The 16,264-nt window shown below is 41.4% G+C and overlaps 1 protein-coding gene across 4 annotated transcripts in view; it reads left to right on the forward strand.

Moving 5' to 3' along the window:
• Window positions 1-2,708: 2,708 nt before the first annotated feature.
• The window catches only part of SP4 (Sp4 transcription factor), a 73,945-nt gene continuing 60,389 nt past the window's right edge, over window positions 2,709-16,264 (forward strand). Inside the window, exons 1-3 of one of the 4 annotated variants that reach the window (XM_057550456.1) lie at window positions 2,709-3,271; window positions 3,681-3,811; window positions 4,329-5,880. In XM_057550456.1, the coding sequence (XP_057406439.1) occupies window positions 3,265-3,271; window positions 3,681-3,811; window positions 4,329-5,880 (1,690 nt within the window). In that variant the 5' untranslated portion in view covers window positions 2,709-3,264. The remainder of the gene's footprint in view (window positions 3,272-3,680; window positions 3,812-4,328; window positions 5,881-16,264) is intronic. The other 3 variants (XM_057550454.1, XM_057550453.1, XM_057550452.1) reach the window with 3 other exon arrangements.

Here is a 16,264-nt window from a genome sequence, read left to right on the forward strand (position 1 = left end):
TGTTACCGCTGAACAAATAACTAGTGTCCAAGTCCCCTCCCTACACCCAACATTGTTTCCTCACCCTCTGGAGCTCTCCTCAGCATCTACCAGGGCAATGCTGGGGGCCTCTAGGATACTGTTAAAGCATCGAGGCAGAGTTTGATCTGTCAGTGCTCAATGTTGTTGTTAAATAGTTTGAATAAAAATGCTCATTTCCTGTGTGTGTGTGTATACGTATCAGGTAATGATATAAACTATATTTATTCCTGTGGGTTATGATTAAAAGAGTTTGAAAGCCACTGTTCTATGGCCAATATGCACGTAGGAAGGAATCCTCTGGGAAGAAACCACCCTCGAAGACTTGAGGCTGAGAATTTTGTTGAATTTATATTTACACTTACCTCTACGGCAAATGATACTGGCTTTCTACTTCCATGGTGATATCAACTTCTTAAATTAATTATGTTAGAAATAAGGTAAATTGGTTTAAAGAAAAACATTAAGTAAATCATAGTATAGATGGTATATAGCTTAACTTAGGAAGGTGGGGTAAGAATGACTGTAATTTTGGAACTATCTTATCTAGCTAAACCTTCTGTTAAATACATAAAATGATGGTGCCTGAGAAGTGATTAATTTAGGTCACCTGCCCCAGGTTTCATCAACCAGGATAGACTGACTCTAAACACAGGGACTTAAAGTCTATATCACACCCAGACAACTTTGTCACAAACTATTTCACTATGGGCCCATTCATCCTTCCTAAAAATTATTTTTTCTCCCCTAAGAGGGCTACATTACCTCTCCCCTTTCCCTAAGATGATATTTTAGTCCGAATTCTAAGACACCTTTAGGAGTTATTCATTTTACTGTGGATATCTCACATGTATACTTGAGGCATACATGTTAATAACATGGGTTTTTCTCTTGTTAATCTTTGATTTACTGGGGGGAGGGGCATCTCAGCTAAAAACTCAAAAGGGTAGAGGAAAAATGATTTTTCCTCCCCTACACTATGTTTCACGAATTACCAGTATTACCACTTATCTATAGGGTGCAGAATATTTAGGACACTTTTTAGATCCACACTGAATGGATACACGTTCTTTTTTTAACCCATGTTCAGAGCCAGTGACATTGCCCCTCTGAGGCAGGTTTTGTAAGATAAGAAAAACTACAAGGAATGCCCCAATTCATGAGACTGCAAAATGTCTTCCTTCATTCATCATAGTGAACTGGGGGGGGGGGGGAAGGACTGGAGGATAGACAGTATATCTGTAAATGCAAGAAGCTCTTTTGAGCTTTCTATATTGTATATGATGGGGAAAAAGCAGGTTATTACGGATCTTAGGCTCATTTTTTAAGGGGTAGACAATACTATTTAATTCTTTATTCGAATTGCTTTGTCTTGCTGCACTGCTGGCTTTGTCATCAGCCAATATTGCAATTACTTTAACAAGCAAAGGAAATGCCAGTCAAATGCAGCACCTGGGACCTCCTCACCCTTGCAGCATGTAAGGCCTCCGGCATGAGAGAAAAACGCTCAAGGCTGTGTGTGGAGCCCATGTAAAAAGGGAGCGGATGGCTGTGAGCCTCGGTGTGTAAGGGCGCCTAGTCCCCAAGGCCAGTGTTTACATTAGCAATTCACTTCCACCTTTGGTACGTTTAATCAGGCGATTATTACATTGCATGGCATCATCCTGACTTCAGGACTTTGGAGGAAAGCTGGGTCAGGAGATTGTTCAAGTGCTTTGTGCAGCCAGATGTGAATTCCACCTGCCCAGAAGCTTATGCTGAACCGTGATCAGGGCTGGCCCAAATGGAGCTGCGCTTTTCTTCCACTCGAGAATCTTATGAGACCCATAGAGTGAGAAGTCCGACAAGCACGCGGGCTATTCGGCAAAACCCAACGCAACCTTAGAGGGCGGGTCATTGCTCTGCTCCAGCAGCCAGCCAGAGACAAAAAATAAAATGGAAGATCTTTCTCTGAGGGAAAGCAGGCCTCGGATCTGAAACACGGGGCCTGAGGGAGGGAGGTGAGCAAAGAAAGGAAAGGCGAAGGCGCCGCTCCAAGAAGCCGGGTTCATTCAAACCCGGAGGACAGCAAACCCCGCCTCCCCACGCCGCCACCCGCTCAATCGCCGAGCGCTCAGGGTGTGAGCTCGCCCTGCGGGGAGCGGCTTGGAGCAGAGGAGGCGGTGGTAGAGGTGGTTTGGGCAGCTCTGCGCGGCGGATAGGCCCAGGCAAACAACACCCATTCCCCCTCCCCCTCGCTCAGTTCAACTCCCACTCGGCCCCGGACACGCCCTGCCGCCACCGCCCCCTCGGGCAGCTTTCCGTTCGGCTGCCAGGCCTCGGTCGGGGGCGGGAGGGAAGGCGGTGCCTTGGAGGGGCCGCTGCGGCCACAGCAAACTACAAGGGCCGACAGCCTTTGCGGCAGCGCCCCGCCCTCTTTCTCCCACCACTCAGCGCGCGTCACCTAGGCGCTCAACCAATGGGGACCGAACCAGGGAAAAAGGGCGCCCGGGTCCGGATGCGCCTCAGGAAAGCCATGCTCCCTGCGCGGGGGCAGCGGGCAGTTCACCGGGTTCGCCGAGTCGTCGGTGGCCCGGACGCTGCCTCGTCCGCTCCTCTCGCTTCCCTTGAACGAGAGCCCTGCTTTTTTTTTTCGTGGCAATTCCAAGGGATGCTGGAGCCGGCTTTTGAGGGGAGGGCGCTGGGAAATGAGTAGGGGGCGGGATATCCTGAGACAACAAGTTAGGCTGTATGGAGGGCCTACCGGCAGTGCGCCTGAACTAGAACGCCGAGAGAAAGAGCGCCGGAGTAGCCACGGGAAGAAAAGAAAAGCTGCTGAAAGAATAACCCTGAGAAAGGGGGTGGAGAGAAGGCGGCCCCAGCGCCCCGGCCCCCGGCAGGTCGGCGGCCAATCCGCTGGGGGAAGGGGTGGAGAGTCGGCGGCTCCGGCAGAGAGAGGCCGAGGGGGGTGGGGAGTCGGCAGGGCTCGCGCCGCCCTGGCCCCGCCTCCGGCCCGCGCCGCCGCCCGCGCGGCGCGCCGCCGCTGTCAATCAAGGGCGAGTCAGCAGGGCTCGGGCGGAGAGAGGAGCTGCTACGCCACAGCCCAGCGGCGGCCATTCGCGGAAAAAGAGGCAGAGCCTGTGCCAGCTACAGCCTCCTCCGAGCCACCGCGGGCGGGCGGGACCGGCCTCTCCTCCCGCCTCGCCCCCACCCCCACCCACCTCTATCCCTGTGTCTCCGTCTGAGGGTTTGTCCTGTTAATGCGGGATGAGCGGTACGTATTCTCCACCCCCCTCGGTCTCCTTCACCGCCTCCCTCCCTCCCTCCCTCCCCAGACCCTGCTCGGTTCTCCCCCCTCCCCCGGGGCCGCTGAGATGCTTTAAGGGGAGGAGGAGAGGGAGGGAGGGAATCAGGGGGAGGGAAGGAGGGTTGTGTTTTGTCTTAATGTCTGAGAGAGAACAACCTTCTGGGTGTTGCTCTGGAGCCGATGGGTCGGGTTTCAAACCACGTTTTGTGATATCCCCCTCCTCCCTTCCCTCCTTCTCCCCCACCCCTTGCCGGTGTGCGTGGATCGCGGGTTTATGGAGATTAATGTTCGGGGGAAGGGGGAGGAGAGGAGAGGGGGAAGGCGAATAATAATAATCCTAATAACCTGTTGTCGTGTTTGGGGGTGTTTGTTGCAGATCAGAAGAAGGAGGAGGAGGAGGAGGCGGCGGCGGCGGCGGCGGCAGCGGCAGCGGCGATGGCTACAGAAGGAGGGAAAACCTCTGAGCCAGAGAATAACAATAAAAAACCCAAAACCTCAGGCTCCCAGGTAAAAGCAAACATATAAAAAAAAAAATTCATCACGAAACATAAGGGGAAAGGGGAGTTATGCCCTTTAAATGCCCAGAAGTGAAGAACAGAATAAAAATGTTTATCCACTCAAAGCATCTTTCTGAGAGTGAGGAAGTTAAATTGTAAATTCATAAAGATTTCACATGTTTGGGATATCGCTGTTTAAAATTACACCAGGAACGAACTCAGACTGTAAGAAAAAGGTGTGTATTCTCCCAAGGGCATTTTGAGTTTAGGAAAATAACACTTCAAGAAAGTTTGTTAGAAATGTCCTTTTATTTAAACTTTATAGTGCGGGATCTGCTTCCTTATTCCTATATCTTATTGCTTTTGTTAATATTTATTTTGATTTTTGCCACTTCCTGAGTAAGTTCTGAAACGTAGAGCTGTCAAAATAAATAAATAAATAAATAAACTCCTCCCAGCTACTGGCCGTCACTAAATCCGCCCACTTTTTTTTTCCCCCCTTTCCTTTACCATCCCATTTTGGGTAGGACTCTCAGCCCTCTCCTCTGGCTTTACTGGCAGCTACTTGCAGCAAAATAGGGACTCCTGGTGAAAATCAAGCAACTGGACAACAACAAATCATTATAGACCCAAGCCAAGGATTGGTGCAACTTCAAAATCAACCACAACAGCTAGAACTGGTAACAACACAACTTGCTGGAAACGCTTGGCAACTTGTTGCCTCCACTCCTCCCGCTTCAAAAGAAAATAACGTTTCTCAACCAGCTTCTAGTTCATCTAGTTCTTCCAGCAGTAATAACGGGAGTGCATCTCCCACAAAAACTAAATCAGGTAATTCTTCCTCCCCTGGTCAGTTTCAAGTCATACAAGTACAAAATCCAAGTGGTAGTGTACAGTACCAAGTGATTCCACAACTTCAAACAGTGGAAGGCCAGCAAATTCAAATCAATCCAACTAGTAGTTCATCTCTACAGGATTTGCAGGGTCAAATTCAGCTCATTTCTGCAGGTAATAATCAAGCTATACTCACAGCTGCTAACAGGACAGCTTCTGGGAATATTCTTGCTCAAAACCTGGCAAATCAGACAGTTCCAGTCCAAATTAGACCTGGTGTCTCAATACCACTGCAGTTACAGACCCTTCCTGGTACTCAGGCTCAAGTTGTAACAACCCTACCAATTAACATTGGAGGAGTGACTTTAGCTTTGCCAGTGATAAACAGTGTGGCCGCTGGAGGAGGGACTGGGCAGGTCGGCCAGTCTGCTCCTACTACTGATGGCGGGACTTCCAATGGGAGTCAGTTAGTTCCCACACCCACCACCACTGCTTCTGCCAGTACTATGCCAGAATCGCCCTCCTCCTCCACTGCCTGCACAACCACTGCATCAACATCTCTGAGCAGCAGTGACACGTTAGTGAGCTCAGCAGATACGGGCCAGTATGCAAGCACATCAGCCAGTAGTTCTGAACGCACCATCGAAGATTCTCAAACACCTGCTGCTACTGAGTCTGAAGCCCAGAGCTCCAGTCAGCTTCAGTCTAATGGAATACAGAATACACAGGATCAATCAAATTCTCTTCAGCAGGTGCAAATTGTAGGCCAGCCTATCTTGCAACAGATCCAGATTCAACAGCCTCAGCAACAGATAATTCAGGCTATTCCACCACAGTCATTTCAACTCCAGTCCGGGCAGACGATTCAGACCATCCAGCAGCAGCCTTTGCAGAATGTTCAACTTCAAGCAGTAAATCCGACTCAGGTGCTTATCAGGGCTCCAACTTTAACACCTTCAGGGCAAATCAGCTGGCAAACTGTGCAGGTTCAGAATATTCAGAGTCTTTCAAATTTGCAAGTTCAGAATGCTGGGTTATCCCAACAATTAACCATCACCCCAGTGTCTTCAAGCGGTGGCACAACTCTTGCTCAGATTGCTCCCGTGGCTGTTGCTGGCGCCCCAATAACTTTGAATACTGCCCAGCTTGCATCAGTGCCTAATCTTCAGACAGTGAGTGTTGCCAACCTGGGTGCTGCGGGCGTTCAAGTGCAAGGAGTTCCAGTTACAATCACCAGTGTTGCAGGTATGTCAACTGCAATCTTTTCTCTCTGGTTGTTAACGGTTGGTTATTGTTTTTCCTTGCTAACTCAGATTTGATGTAAACCTCTGAGGTAAACAGATAATCATAAGGAAACTAAAATACCCGGGAGTATTACACTCAGTACCGTGACTCTGTAATCATCACTGTGACCCATTCACATTCATACTATTCAGCATTAGGTTTTATGTGTTAAATTCGTTGGAGAGTTCTATAAAATTATTCTTCTGTGGAGCAAAACGTTCTGATTAGAATCATAATTTTTTGTAATTCAGAGACCAAATTTGTGTACACTTGAACTTTTCTGAAAGAACCCTAGTCAAAATGATGTTTATATTTTCTTTAAGGGAAAGTAGGTTTAAAGCTGAAATAATACAGTTATGAGTCTGTTACAGTTTTAATGCTACTGTATGTTACTCCTCATGCTTCCGCATCTTGTTGCCCTTGCTTTTGCGTTTTATTACACGGTGTTGTTTTAAACTAGATATTGATGCAGTTGAGAGAGATAATTTTGAGTTGCAAATTGTTTCATTAACTTTTATGTCTGCTTTTCTGCTAAAACCAGGATTTGAGTGAATAGTCCTTCACTTATAAAATTATATTTAAGTAAAATCTGTGATGGTTATGTTATTTATAGGTGTTTTTAGTGTGAAGTTGGTGGAAGGCAATTAAAAACAGTAAACTGTCAATAGTTTGAATTTGTTGTAGTAAGGTCGTTTTAAAATCAGTTATAAAGCAGTTATTTGTTAATGCATGTAAATAGATACTTCTGAAGTATTTGGAAAACCAGTCTTATTAAGTATTTTAATCATTTTGGACCAGTCTTTTTTCATCTAATGCCTTTTGTTTTCTAGTAATTAAATACTTTTCATTTGATTATGAAAACCTAGTTGTGGTTTTGGTGTCTTTGATACTTTAAGACCTCTTTAGTTAAATTATTTCTGTTTTGATAATCTGAAATGAATAAGCATATCACTTTTGAATGACCTTTCTTGAAACAACTTTCAGATAAATTATGCTAGGGTTCTTGTTTTACAGTTACTACCTAAAGTAGATGTATATATTTAAAATTTGGAAGTTGTCAAATAGAGCTCTCTGATTAAGAAGAACAGAGGTAACTTGTTTTATTTAGATACCCGTTGATTCTAAACCAGAGGTATCCAACAGAATTTTCTGTGATGATGGAAATGATCTATATTTGTTCTATCCCGTATGTTAGCCACTAGCCACGTGTGGTTATTGAGCACTTAAATTGTGACTAATGCAACAGAGGAACTGAATTTTTAATTTTACTTGATTTTCTTTCATTTTAATTTAAATAGCCACACATGGATAGTGGCTCTTGTATTGACAGCACAGTAGCATAGTCAAAGAGCGTTTTGAGTGTGGTACGTTTTCCCCTAAGACTATTATAGCACAATTGTATGTGTGTTTCTGTGGATTACAGTCCTTACCTTGCTTTGTTTCTACTCTTTTTCTAAACACTGACAATAAATTAAGTATTTCAGAAAAATGTCTGTTTTGGGTGGGTTGAATGACAATTTGTATTGTCAAAGCAAAATTTATTTCATTTATATTTCATCTTGCCTTTTAAGCATTAGTTAGTGAATTATGAAGAGAATTGAATAATTTATAATTTAGGTTAGAAATAGTTTTTCTGTTCTTTAATTGACATCAATTATGACCCAGAGTTTTTCCTTTGCCTGTTGTGAGGGTAAGCCGGTGTAACTGAGAGTGTCATCTTCTGACCGCCTCAGATTCACTTGAATGATACATTATGGTAAATGCAGGATCCATTTGCTGGAACTGTAGTTTTTGGGGGGTGTGGTCAAGGAATCTGCCTTTCAAACAAACTGTCCAGGTGATTGTAAATCTCATTTAAGTTTGAGAACCAAGGATCAAGTCGTCCGCAATGAACTATACGGCAAAATTCGGAAGTGATGGATTTTGAGCCTAGTTCGTAAGTGCCTCAGAGGGTGGATTTCTCTGGCAAGTACCATTTATAGTTTTTATTGCACAAATATATATTGACTAGCTATGTGTTGAGCACTCCCAATAGGTGTGTTTAGTCCTGCATTTTCAGGGATAATTTTTTTATTTAAAGAGTTTATATGGTTTGGGGGGCCCTTATGTGTATGAGGAAATTCGAACTTTATGTAGTTGGTTTTTTTCTCCTGAAACCAAAGATTTTAAATTTTGTTGATGTTCTAATACATATGCTCTATCGTTTAAGAAGATAGCTATGTTACAAAGACCAGAAATGTACCCCGATTTCAACAACTCTGTGCAGTTAATCTGGGTCTGGTTGTTTGAAGATTTTACTTTACTTCCTGGCATAATAGGTGTTTGACAAATGTTTGCTGGATTAAGGTATAAATGGTGATGGAGAAGATAGCAATTTGGAATTGGGAGCAGCACCCTGGAGTGGTTTTAATGAAGCTAAGGAATTAACTCTGTTTTCATTAATTTCTTTTGGTTTTGAGCTTTTAAGACATTGAGAGTGGTACACCAGGTACTTTACCATCTCTGAAAGGGAGAGAGCGAGCAACAAGTGCCTATATCCCTTTTATAAATGAGCCCTGGAAGTTGAGATTTTTTACTTTGTGTCCCCATTCACTTTTTAGTACTTTTTGATTATTTCCTGGTTCCCCTCCAGGAGAATGGTATTGTTTGAGTTATGGGAAAATTTTTGCTCTAAATATTCATAACAGCTATTACCAGGGCTTGAAAAAATTATCAGCTTTGACAGAATGTAATGGCTAGCTCAAGAACAAGGGGCTAAGAGTTCTCCACCATCCATCCTCATATTATTTCAGGAAGTATAGGAAAGGTTCTGGATGATATGGACAGAAAAAGGAAAAAAAAATCATACAAGGTAAATCAAATGAAACCAGTTTTTTTGAAGCTGGGACGCTTCATCCTTGATTTTATGAAATAAGAATGTTAATGACATCCTACAGGGAACCTCTTTCCTTGAGAATGTATTCAGCATAATGTGTTTCTGTGGTTTGGTCTCAGCTCGAAATCCTGTGTTCCAGGCTGAGCATCTAGCATTTAGTTAGTTAGAATTGTAGTAGGAACTGAATACGTGTACTCCTGCTACATATTGTTTGTTTCCTTTTTGGGATTCGGAGTTTGAAGAAAAGGCAGAAATCCTATTTTAAGTTAAGAGCAAAGGTAATAACTAATCATGCTGCTGGCTTAAGAACATCCTTTGTTTTAACTAAGTGAGGAGAAGGGATGATGTTTTCCTCAAAAAGAACTACCTGTTTTCACGATGTATTCTGTTAGCCAAAGTGCCGTAGTTAAAGTGAACTTTAGGAGTTATTTCTCTTTAGTTAAAGGATTTCGAATATGTAGGGACCATTGGTTTCTAAATTTTAACTTGCATTGGCCAGCAGTTTGGTTTATTTTTGGCCCTAATCACATATGGTAACAGATCATGTTCTTGCTGGATGGATGGATATTTCTTTGTCAGTTTTAGTGGAAATTAACATTCCTGTGCAAATTCTTACATAAAGGTAGTTCAGACTTGAGAAGATGTTGCTGGTTCTTCAAGAACTTTCTCTCTTACCTTCCTTTCCTTCTTTGGGGATTAACAGAACCAGGAATGGGAGAGCCAGTTCTTCATTATTGGTGAAAATGGAGACCAAAGGAAGTAGTTGACATTTATATTTAATTTAAAAACCTAATTTAATCCAGTACAATCAACCTCTTGCACCAAACTTTTTTCCAGAGCTACTAAAAGTAGAAAATTGACTAGAAGTTTAATACAAATATGGTTTTCCTTTGCCATATGTTGTATTAATTTGGATTTCTCTAGTAGGCATCTTAAAATAACATATACATATATGTTATACACATATATACACATATGTATATGTACATATATAAACATATACACGTCTATTTGTGTGTATACATATGCATATGTCTCCTGTGTTTGGTTATTTCTTTTTTCAGAGAAGTCACATTTACTCCTGTAATTTTCTTCCTGTAAAATCTTCTACTGCTCTTTGTTATAGATTGGAATTCATCATAAGGAACTTATATCTTGTGCCCTGTACAAGATTTGGGTTCTGAACTACCAAGTTGGTTTTACCCATTAGAAAATGTACAGCATGATCTTTAAGATTTGTTGATGATGACATAACAATATTGTTGCGTAGTTTTAAGTTTTTTCTTGGAAGATAAAGTACTCATTGTAGAGACACATTAATTTTTTAAAAGGGCATCTTTGGGAGGGATTTCAGGATAAGAGAGTGAAGGAAAACAGAGTGTTAATCATCTGCTTTTCAAATCTAAATTAAGGAATATATAACAAGTAATACTTAAGAAATATTGGAGCAGGCATAAAAGCAAGTTGAAGAGGAAGAAAGGAAGCTTGATCAAGAAGGAAGATAGAGAAAATTTGCTCTACATAGATCTTGCACAAATAACACAGATTTAAAAAATGAGAGAATTTTAGTTTGAAAGGATCTTTGAGATTATTGCTCACCAGTTGTAGCCTTTTGTTATTGCTGCTAAAGTCTATAAAGGAATTTTGTGTTTTTACTGTTATAAGTGAAAGGAGAAATATGGGTCAGAGGTTCTGCAGTGCTACATTAGGTACTTGGGGATGACATAGTACGGATTGACAGTAAAAGGGGGAACCTGGCCTGATACCAGACCATATGCCTATGTATATGTGGGCTGTCCTGTACCCTTCTGATCTAGGTATGAGATAAGATTGTATGTTCTTATGCTTGTCATTTTGTTACCTAGTGAATGAGCAAACTGTGGCAAAGGAAACCTATTACTTATATAAGTGTGTGTGGTGAGGTAAAGACTTACTGAAATTGTAGTTAACTAAGGTAACTTAGTTAAGTTACATGAGCATCCTTCCCCCTCCCTCATCCCTTAGTGGTAGTTTAGAACTAAAGAAACTGAAGCCCAGAAAGGTTGAACGACTTGTACTTTGTGGCAAAGTGAGGACTAGAATCCTGGCTTCTGCTCCAGTTGTCTTTCTCCTGTATTTCTGCCTTTGTTATCCAAATCTTTTGCTAGGTAATGAGTAACTATAGCTGAGGTTTAGGGATCAGAGAGGGAGAGTATCCAGCTTGAGTTGTCTTCTCCCAGATAGACTGTGTCTGTTATTCCTGGATATTCAGCGTTAATATATTGAATATAATATTGGTGGAAAACACAATTCTGTCTGCCTCCTTGTTATTGAATTTAATGGTGAAATCTCAGTGGTATAATTTTGTCCTTTTTGAAAGAGCAAATTCAGAACTTGAAGAGATTAGTAAATTCTGTATGTAGGTAAGCAAGTTCTAGGGCTGTTGAGATATACTGCATCTTTTCCCAAACAGTAGTTAGAAATGGATTTTTTCAAATGAGATTCGAGGAAGAAAACAAACATTTATTGTTTTCCTAGAGTGTGTTATGTGCTGGGCCAGGTATTTATACTATCTCAGTATATCCTACAGTATCCTTGGGATTACTGTGCCTGTTTTACAGATAGCCTCACTGAACTTTGCTTATATGTGGAATCTAAAAAAAGGGTACAAACGAACTTATCTACAAAACAGAAATAGAGTTGCAGATGTAGAAAACAAACTTATGGTTACCAGGGGGTAAAGGGAAGCGGGGCAGAATAAATTGGGAGATTAGGATTGACATATACACACTACTATGTATAAAATAGATAACTAATAAGGACCTACTCTATAGCACAGGGAACTCTACTCAATATTCTGTAATGGCCTATATGGGTAAAGAATCTAAAAAAGAGTGGATGTATGTATATGTATAACTGATTCACCTTGTTGTACACCTGAAACTAACACAACATTGTAAATCAGCTATACTCTAATAAAATTTTTTTTAAAAAAAAGAAAAAATTTGCCCTCCAGTAAGTGGTAGAGCCATGGTGTAAAGTCATCTCTGATTCCAAGACCAGAATGCTGGGCCAGAATTAGCAACATCAATATAACAGGTAAGATCCTCTATTTAAAGTTGAGGGGTGGGGGGCAGGATTGTTCACCTACAAGATGGAAGGTGTTCACAAGACGTAAGGTAGAAGGATAAGTCTACAGATACAGGCTATTTTTCACCCTTTTGTATCTGATGTATACTTGAATCCCTTAAAGGGTAAGCAGTTTTGAAAATTGAAATGCTGACTATGCAGTTAAGGTTTCTACTAGCCCTGACAATGTGGCACTGACAGACAATTATGATAGAAAGTAGTGAAAGAAACTAGCGTGGCTGCATGGAGACCCCCATGTTAAACTCAGATTTCAAAATAGTGGATGTGGAAGATAGGAGGAGGGGCATAGGATTAAGGATGAAAACAAAAGGCAACATGACGTTTTAAGAATAATGTCAGTTAAACAGAAGCTCATAATAAAGTCAGGCTTTTAAAATTCTTTCGAACAACTTACAAGGCTTTAAATCAAAGAAAGAGATGCTCGTTGTTTGAGCAAAATGGTGTAATATCAAGAAAAGGCAGAACTCCTCCACTCTGCTTCTGTTACCCAGCGAGGAAAATGCAGTTCCAGCTGAAATGACTAGAGCTGTAACTCACTCTGAGATATTTATTCAAGGGAAGTGAGGAGGTAGGGGACGTTTAGTTGCTCTTTGGAAGTCAGGATGATCTAGACGAATGCTATCCTAAAGTCAGAAGGAACTTTCAGGTTTCATTTCAGGCCATATCAGTAACTTAAAAATTATGCAGCATGGAAGAATTGAGTATGAATAAGCACATCACTTTTTGAAAACATGCCACACTACAGACAAATGAGCTTGATAACCGTCCTTAGCAAAGTCCTTGAATGAATTATGGAGTAGTTGGCCTCTGAGCATTTAAAAGAATTCAGGGATCATTGGGAACCAGTATGGGTTCACTAAGGAACGAGGTTCTTAAATTCTTTCTTTAGAGTTTCCAGATGAGTATACAAAGTAACGTCAGTACAATGTATCTTGATTTCAGCCTTGATAGTCATGATTTCTTTAAAGGCTCATACCTGGTTGCTCTATTATATGAAAAATGTTGATTGTCTACCTCAGTAGAGGTCTCTGGTATTATGGCATAGGGTTCTATCCTTGATACAGTCCTGTTGAACATTTTTTTCAAATTTTATACTGAAGGATGACCTATTTACTGAATTCAAAGATGAGACAAAGCCGGGAGATGTTGCTAATAATTATGATAGGGCATAGAATTGAGATGCCCAGTGATCTTAATAGACCAGAATGCTGGGCCAGAATTAGCAACATAAATATAACAGGTAAGATCCTCTATTTAAAGTTGAGGGGTGGGGGGCAGGATTGTTCACCTACAAGATGGAAAACATGGTTTGGCAGCAGGACATGTGAAGATGATTTGGGATTTATTGGCTTAATATGAACTAAGAGGAGAGTAAAGCTCCTGTACTTTATGCTTGTCAGACCATTTCTGCAATACTGTGTACAATACTGGGTGTGGCACATTTTAAATGGGACAGTGACAAACTGGCGAGCATATGAAGAAGGCTTCCCAGGATGAAACGTGGGGAAAACATTTCACACTAGCAATAATCAGAGAGAGGGGGGTTGTTATTAAAAGAAAATAAGAGAAAGTGTGACAGCTTCTTTGGATATGTGAAGAGCTATTTTTTGTTGTTTTTGTTTTTTAATAAAGTTCTGTTATGTTTTGGCCCTGGGAAACCAATACAGTAAGTATATGTACACACACATGAGCTAATGCTGTGCGGTAATGGAATGGTTTGTTTCATGAAGTAGTGATCTTCCTGTTGTTAGATGCTGGGTGTCCATCTATCAGAGACACTAAAATATAGAATTTCCTGTGTTGTATAGAAGGTTTGATTAGATAATCTGTGAGTCTTCTAATTCTAAAATTTAGGATTCTATGAATATTTGAGTATGTAGTTCTATTCTGGGTACTTCCATCCAGCATGTGGTGAGAGTTCCTTGTAAGTCTTGTTAAACTTACATGATTGACTAAGTAGGGATTTGGTGGGGGTGGAGGGGAGATTTGAGGGTCACATTTACCGTTTTTCTTATTACAAAGGCAGTATAATTGAAATAAATTCTATTAAGAAATAAATGCAATACTTTAATTCATAAATTAATAGATTTCTGTTCTTCGTTATTTGTTAGACTTACTGATTGTGCTCTTAGATGCTATTTTTCTATGTCATTTGCACTTCTGTTAGGTGACTACCAAAGCATTAGTATTATAAAAATACACTAAAGTGCCCAACATTGAATTTTTAGTTAGGATATTTTATCTCAGTAGCTCTTTAACCATAGTCATATTTCTGATAATGACACTTTAGTATGAACAATGTGATTACTTTTTCTTCAGTAGGCTTAGAGAGCAGTTGGAAAATCCAGTATCCTGATGGAGTTCAAACTCTGGGAAGCGCTCAGAGCTTCAAATTTGTTGATTTATCCTGTGGAGTAAACAAATCAAGTAGGTCTTTCTTTTTGACTCAGAATATCTAGCACATAGGCTCTTTTAAAAAAAATTTGAGGCCCGAGACCCTTTTGAATAGAAAAAGTAATAATTCCGATATGAAGTTCTTTTTGCCTTAGGTATGGTAATAAAGTTAGGAGTAGGGACTATCTGGGCTTGATCAGCGGTGTAGTTCAAGTAGTAGGTTTATTATTACTGCAGATGTATGTACTCTGAGAGGCTTCCTAGTTCACAGGTATTTTGTGTTCTTTTAGGTGATCATCAGTCAGGTGCAACCAGGAGAGGAGACACAGGAGAGGCCCAGGAAAAAAAGTTTATTATACACACAGGTCCTAGAGAGACAGTGTGCACTGAGAGGGGAGGTGCACACATGGGAGGTGATGCCAAGGGATCTGGCTCAACCTAGCAGGTGGGGAGCAGAGAGAGCAAGAATCCATGGGCAGGCGCCTTTATCGAGGGATCAGTGTGTGAGGGGATTTCATTGGTGTGTTTAAATGCTGCTTGGTCACAGTCAGGGGAAGGTAGGAAGGGAACCTCGTCGTGGCAGGAGCAACCCTTATCACACTGGTGCACCTGGTTGCCTGGGCCGGGTGCTTACAGCCTGCTTATGGGGATGTTGAGGCAGCAGGGGAAAATAACGTTTTAAAATATATAATACAACAGGATTAGGAATTAGAACTCTTATATTTTTGTTAGAGTACTGCTCTCCATTAGCTATGCCATCCTGGGCAAACATATTATAATTGGAGCTTCAATCCTTTTTTCATTTGTAAAATAGTGCTATTAGTTCCTTCCCTTTTTATCTCATAGAGCTGCAAAGGTCAGATGAGATGATATGTATAAAAAGGCTTTGGATATTGTAAAGAAAACTATATATGGAAGTTGGCAACCTGGTAAAAATCTCTACGTGGCGACTCTCGCCCGCTAGAAGAATGTGAAGTAGTAAAGTGGGAGAATGGGTAGTTTTCGATATGGGTATTAGCTTGAGTTAAAGATCAGAAGTAGAAGAGAGATCTGTATAAAAGGAATATCAGAAAGCTTTGGTGAAGTGCAGCTAAGGATATGGGGAGGGGTGTATGTACAGGTGGAAAAGCAGCAGTGTGTTTCAGTATAGCAAGACATAAATGTCTGCTGCGTACTGTCTATGTAAGCTCTGAAAGTACTCACCTGTCTAAAAAGGATACTTACGTTGGGGAGATAAGACTTACATACATGAATCAATTATATGGCTTGCTGCAGTTGCATATGAGAGTTTATACTTAAGTGCTGGGTTTTGAGCTATGGAAAATGACTAGGAGAGCTCAAAGACAAGTGAGATCAGTGGTTTGCAGTAAACAGGGAGGGCTTTCTGAGGTGAAGATTGGTTTGGGAAGTGGGTATTTGAAACTTTGAGGGTAGAGAGGTGAAGAGAGAGGATGTCTTGAGCCAAGCAGTTGAACCTGGAATGAAAAGGGTAGAGCCTTCGCGTGGAAGCTTATAGTTAACACAGGGAGTTGTGTTCTCTCATCTGTGTGCTCCGTAGAGGCATAGTGGTCTCACAGAGTAGCTCAGGGCATGCCCAGTGGACAGCCTGCCACCCCTGCTTCAGCCAGAGAAGTTGTGTGTTTATTGGACTGTGTGCTTACATTTTGTTTGAAGAAGAGATTCTGCCAAAATAATAATAAGTTTGAAAGACATGAATCTAGTAGATGGAAGAGATTGAATGGAAAGTTTTGCAAATGATATTGTTAGAGCGTTTCTCTATAGATAAAAGTGTGGAGAAGTTAGAAATCAGGAGCCCAGTGGAAAGGATGTTGTTGGAATAATTTAGCCACTAATTCACAGTGGTCTTGAGAAAGGCTATGGCAGTGAAGTTGCTTAATACAAAAGACAGGTTGTTGAACCTCTCTTTAGTACACAGAATGGTGACAT

This window comes from Balaenoptera acutorostrata, chromosome 7 (assembly GCF_949987535.1).
Source record: "Balaenoptera acutorostrata chromosome 7, mBalAcu1.1, whole genome shotgun sequence".
NCBI lineage: Eukaryota > Metazoa > Chordata > Mammalia > Artiodactyla > Balaenopteridae > Balaenoptera > Balaenoptera acutorostrata.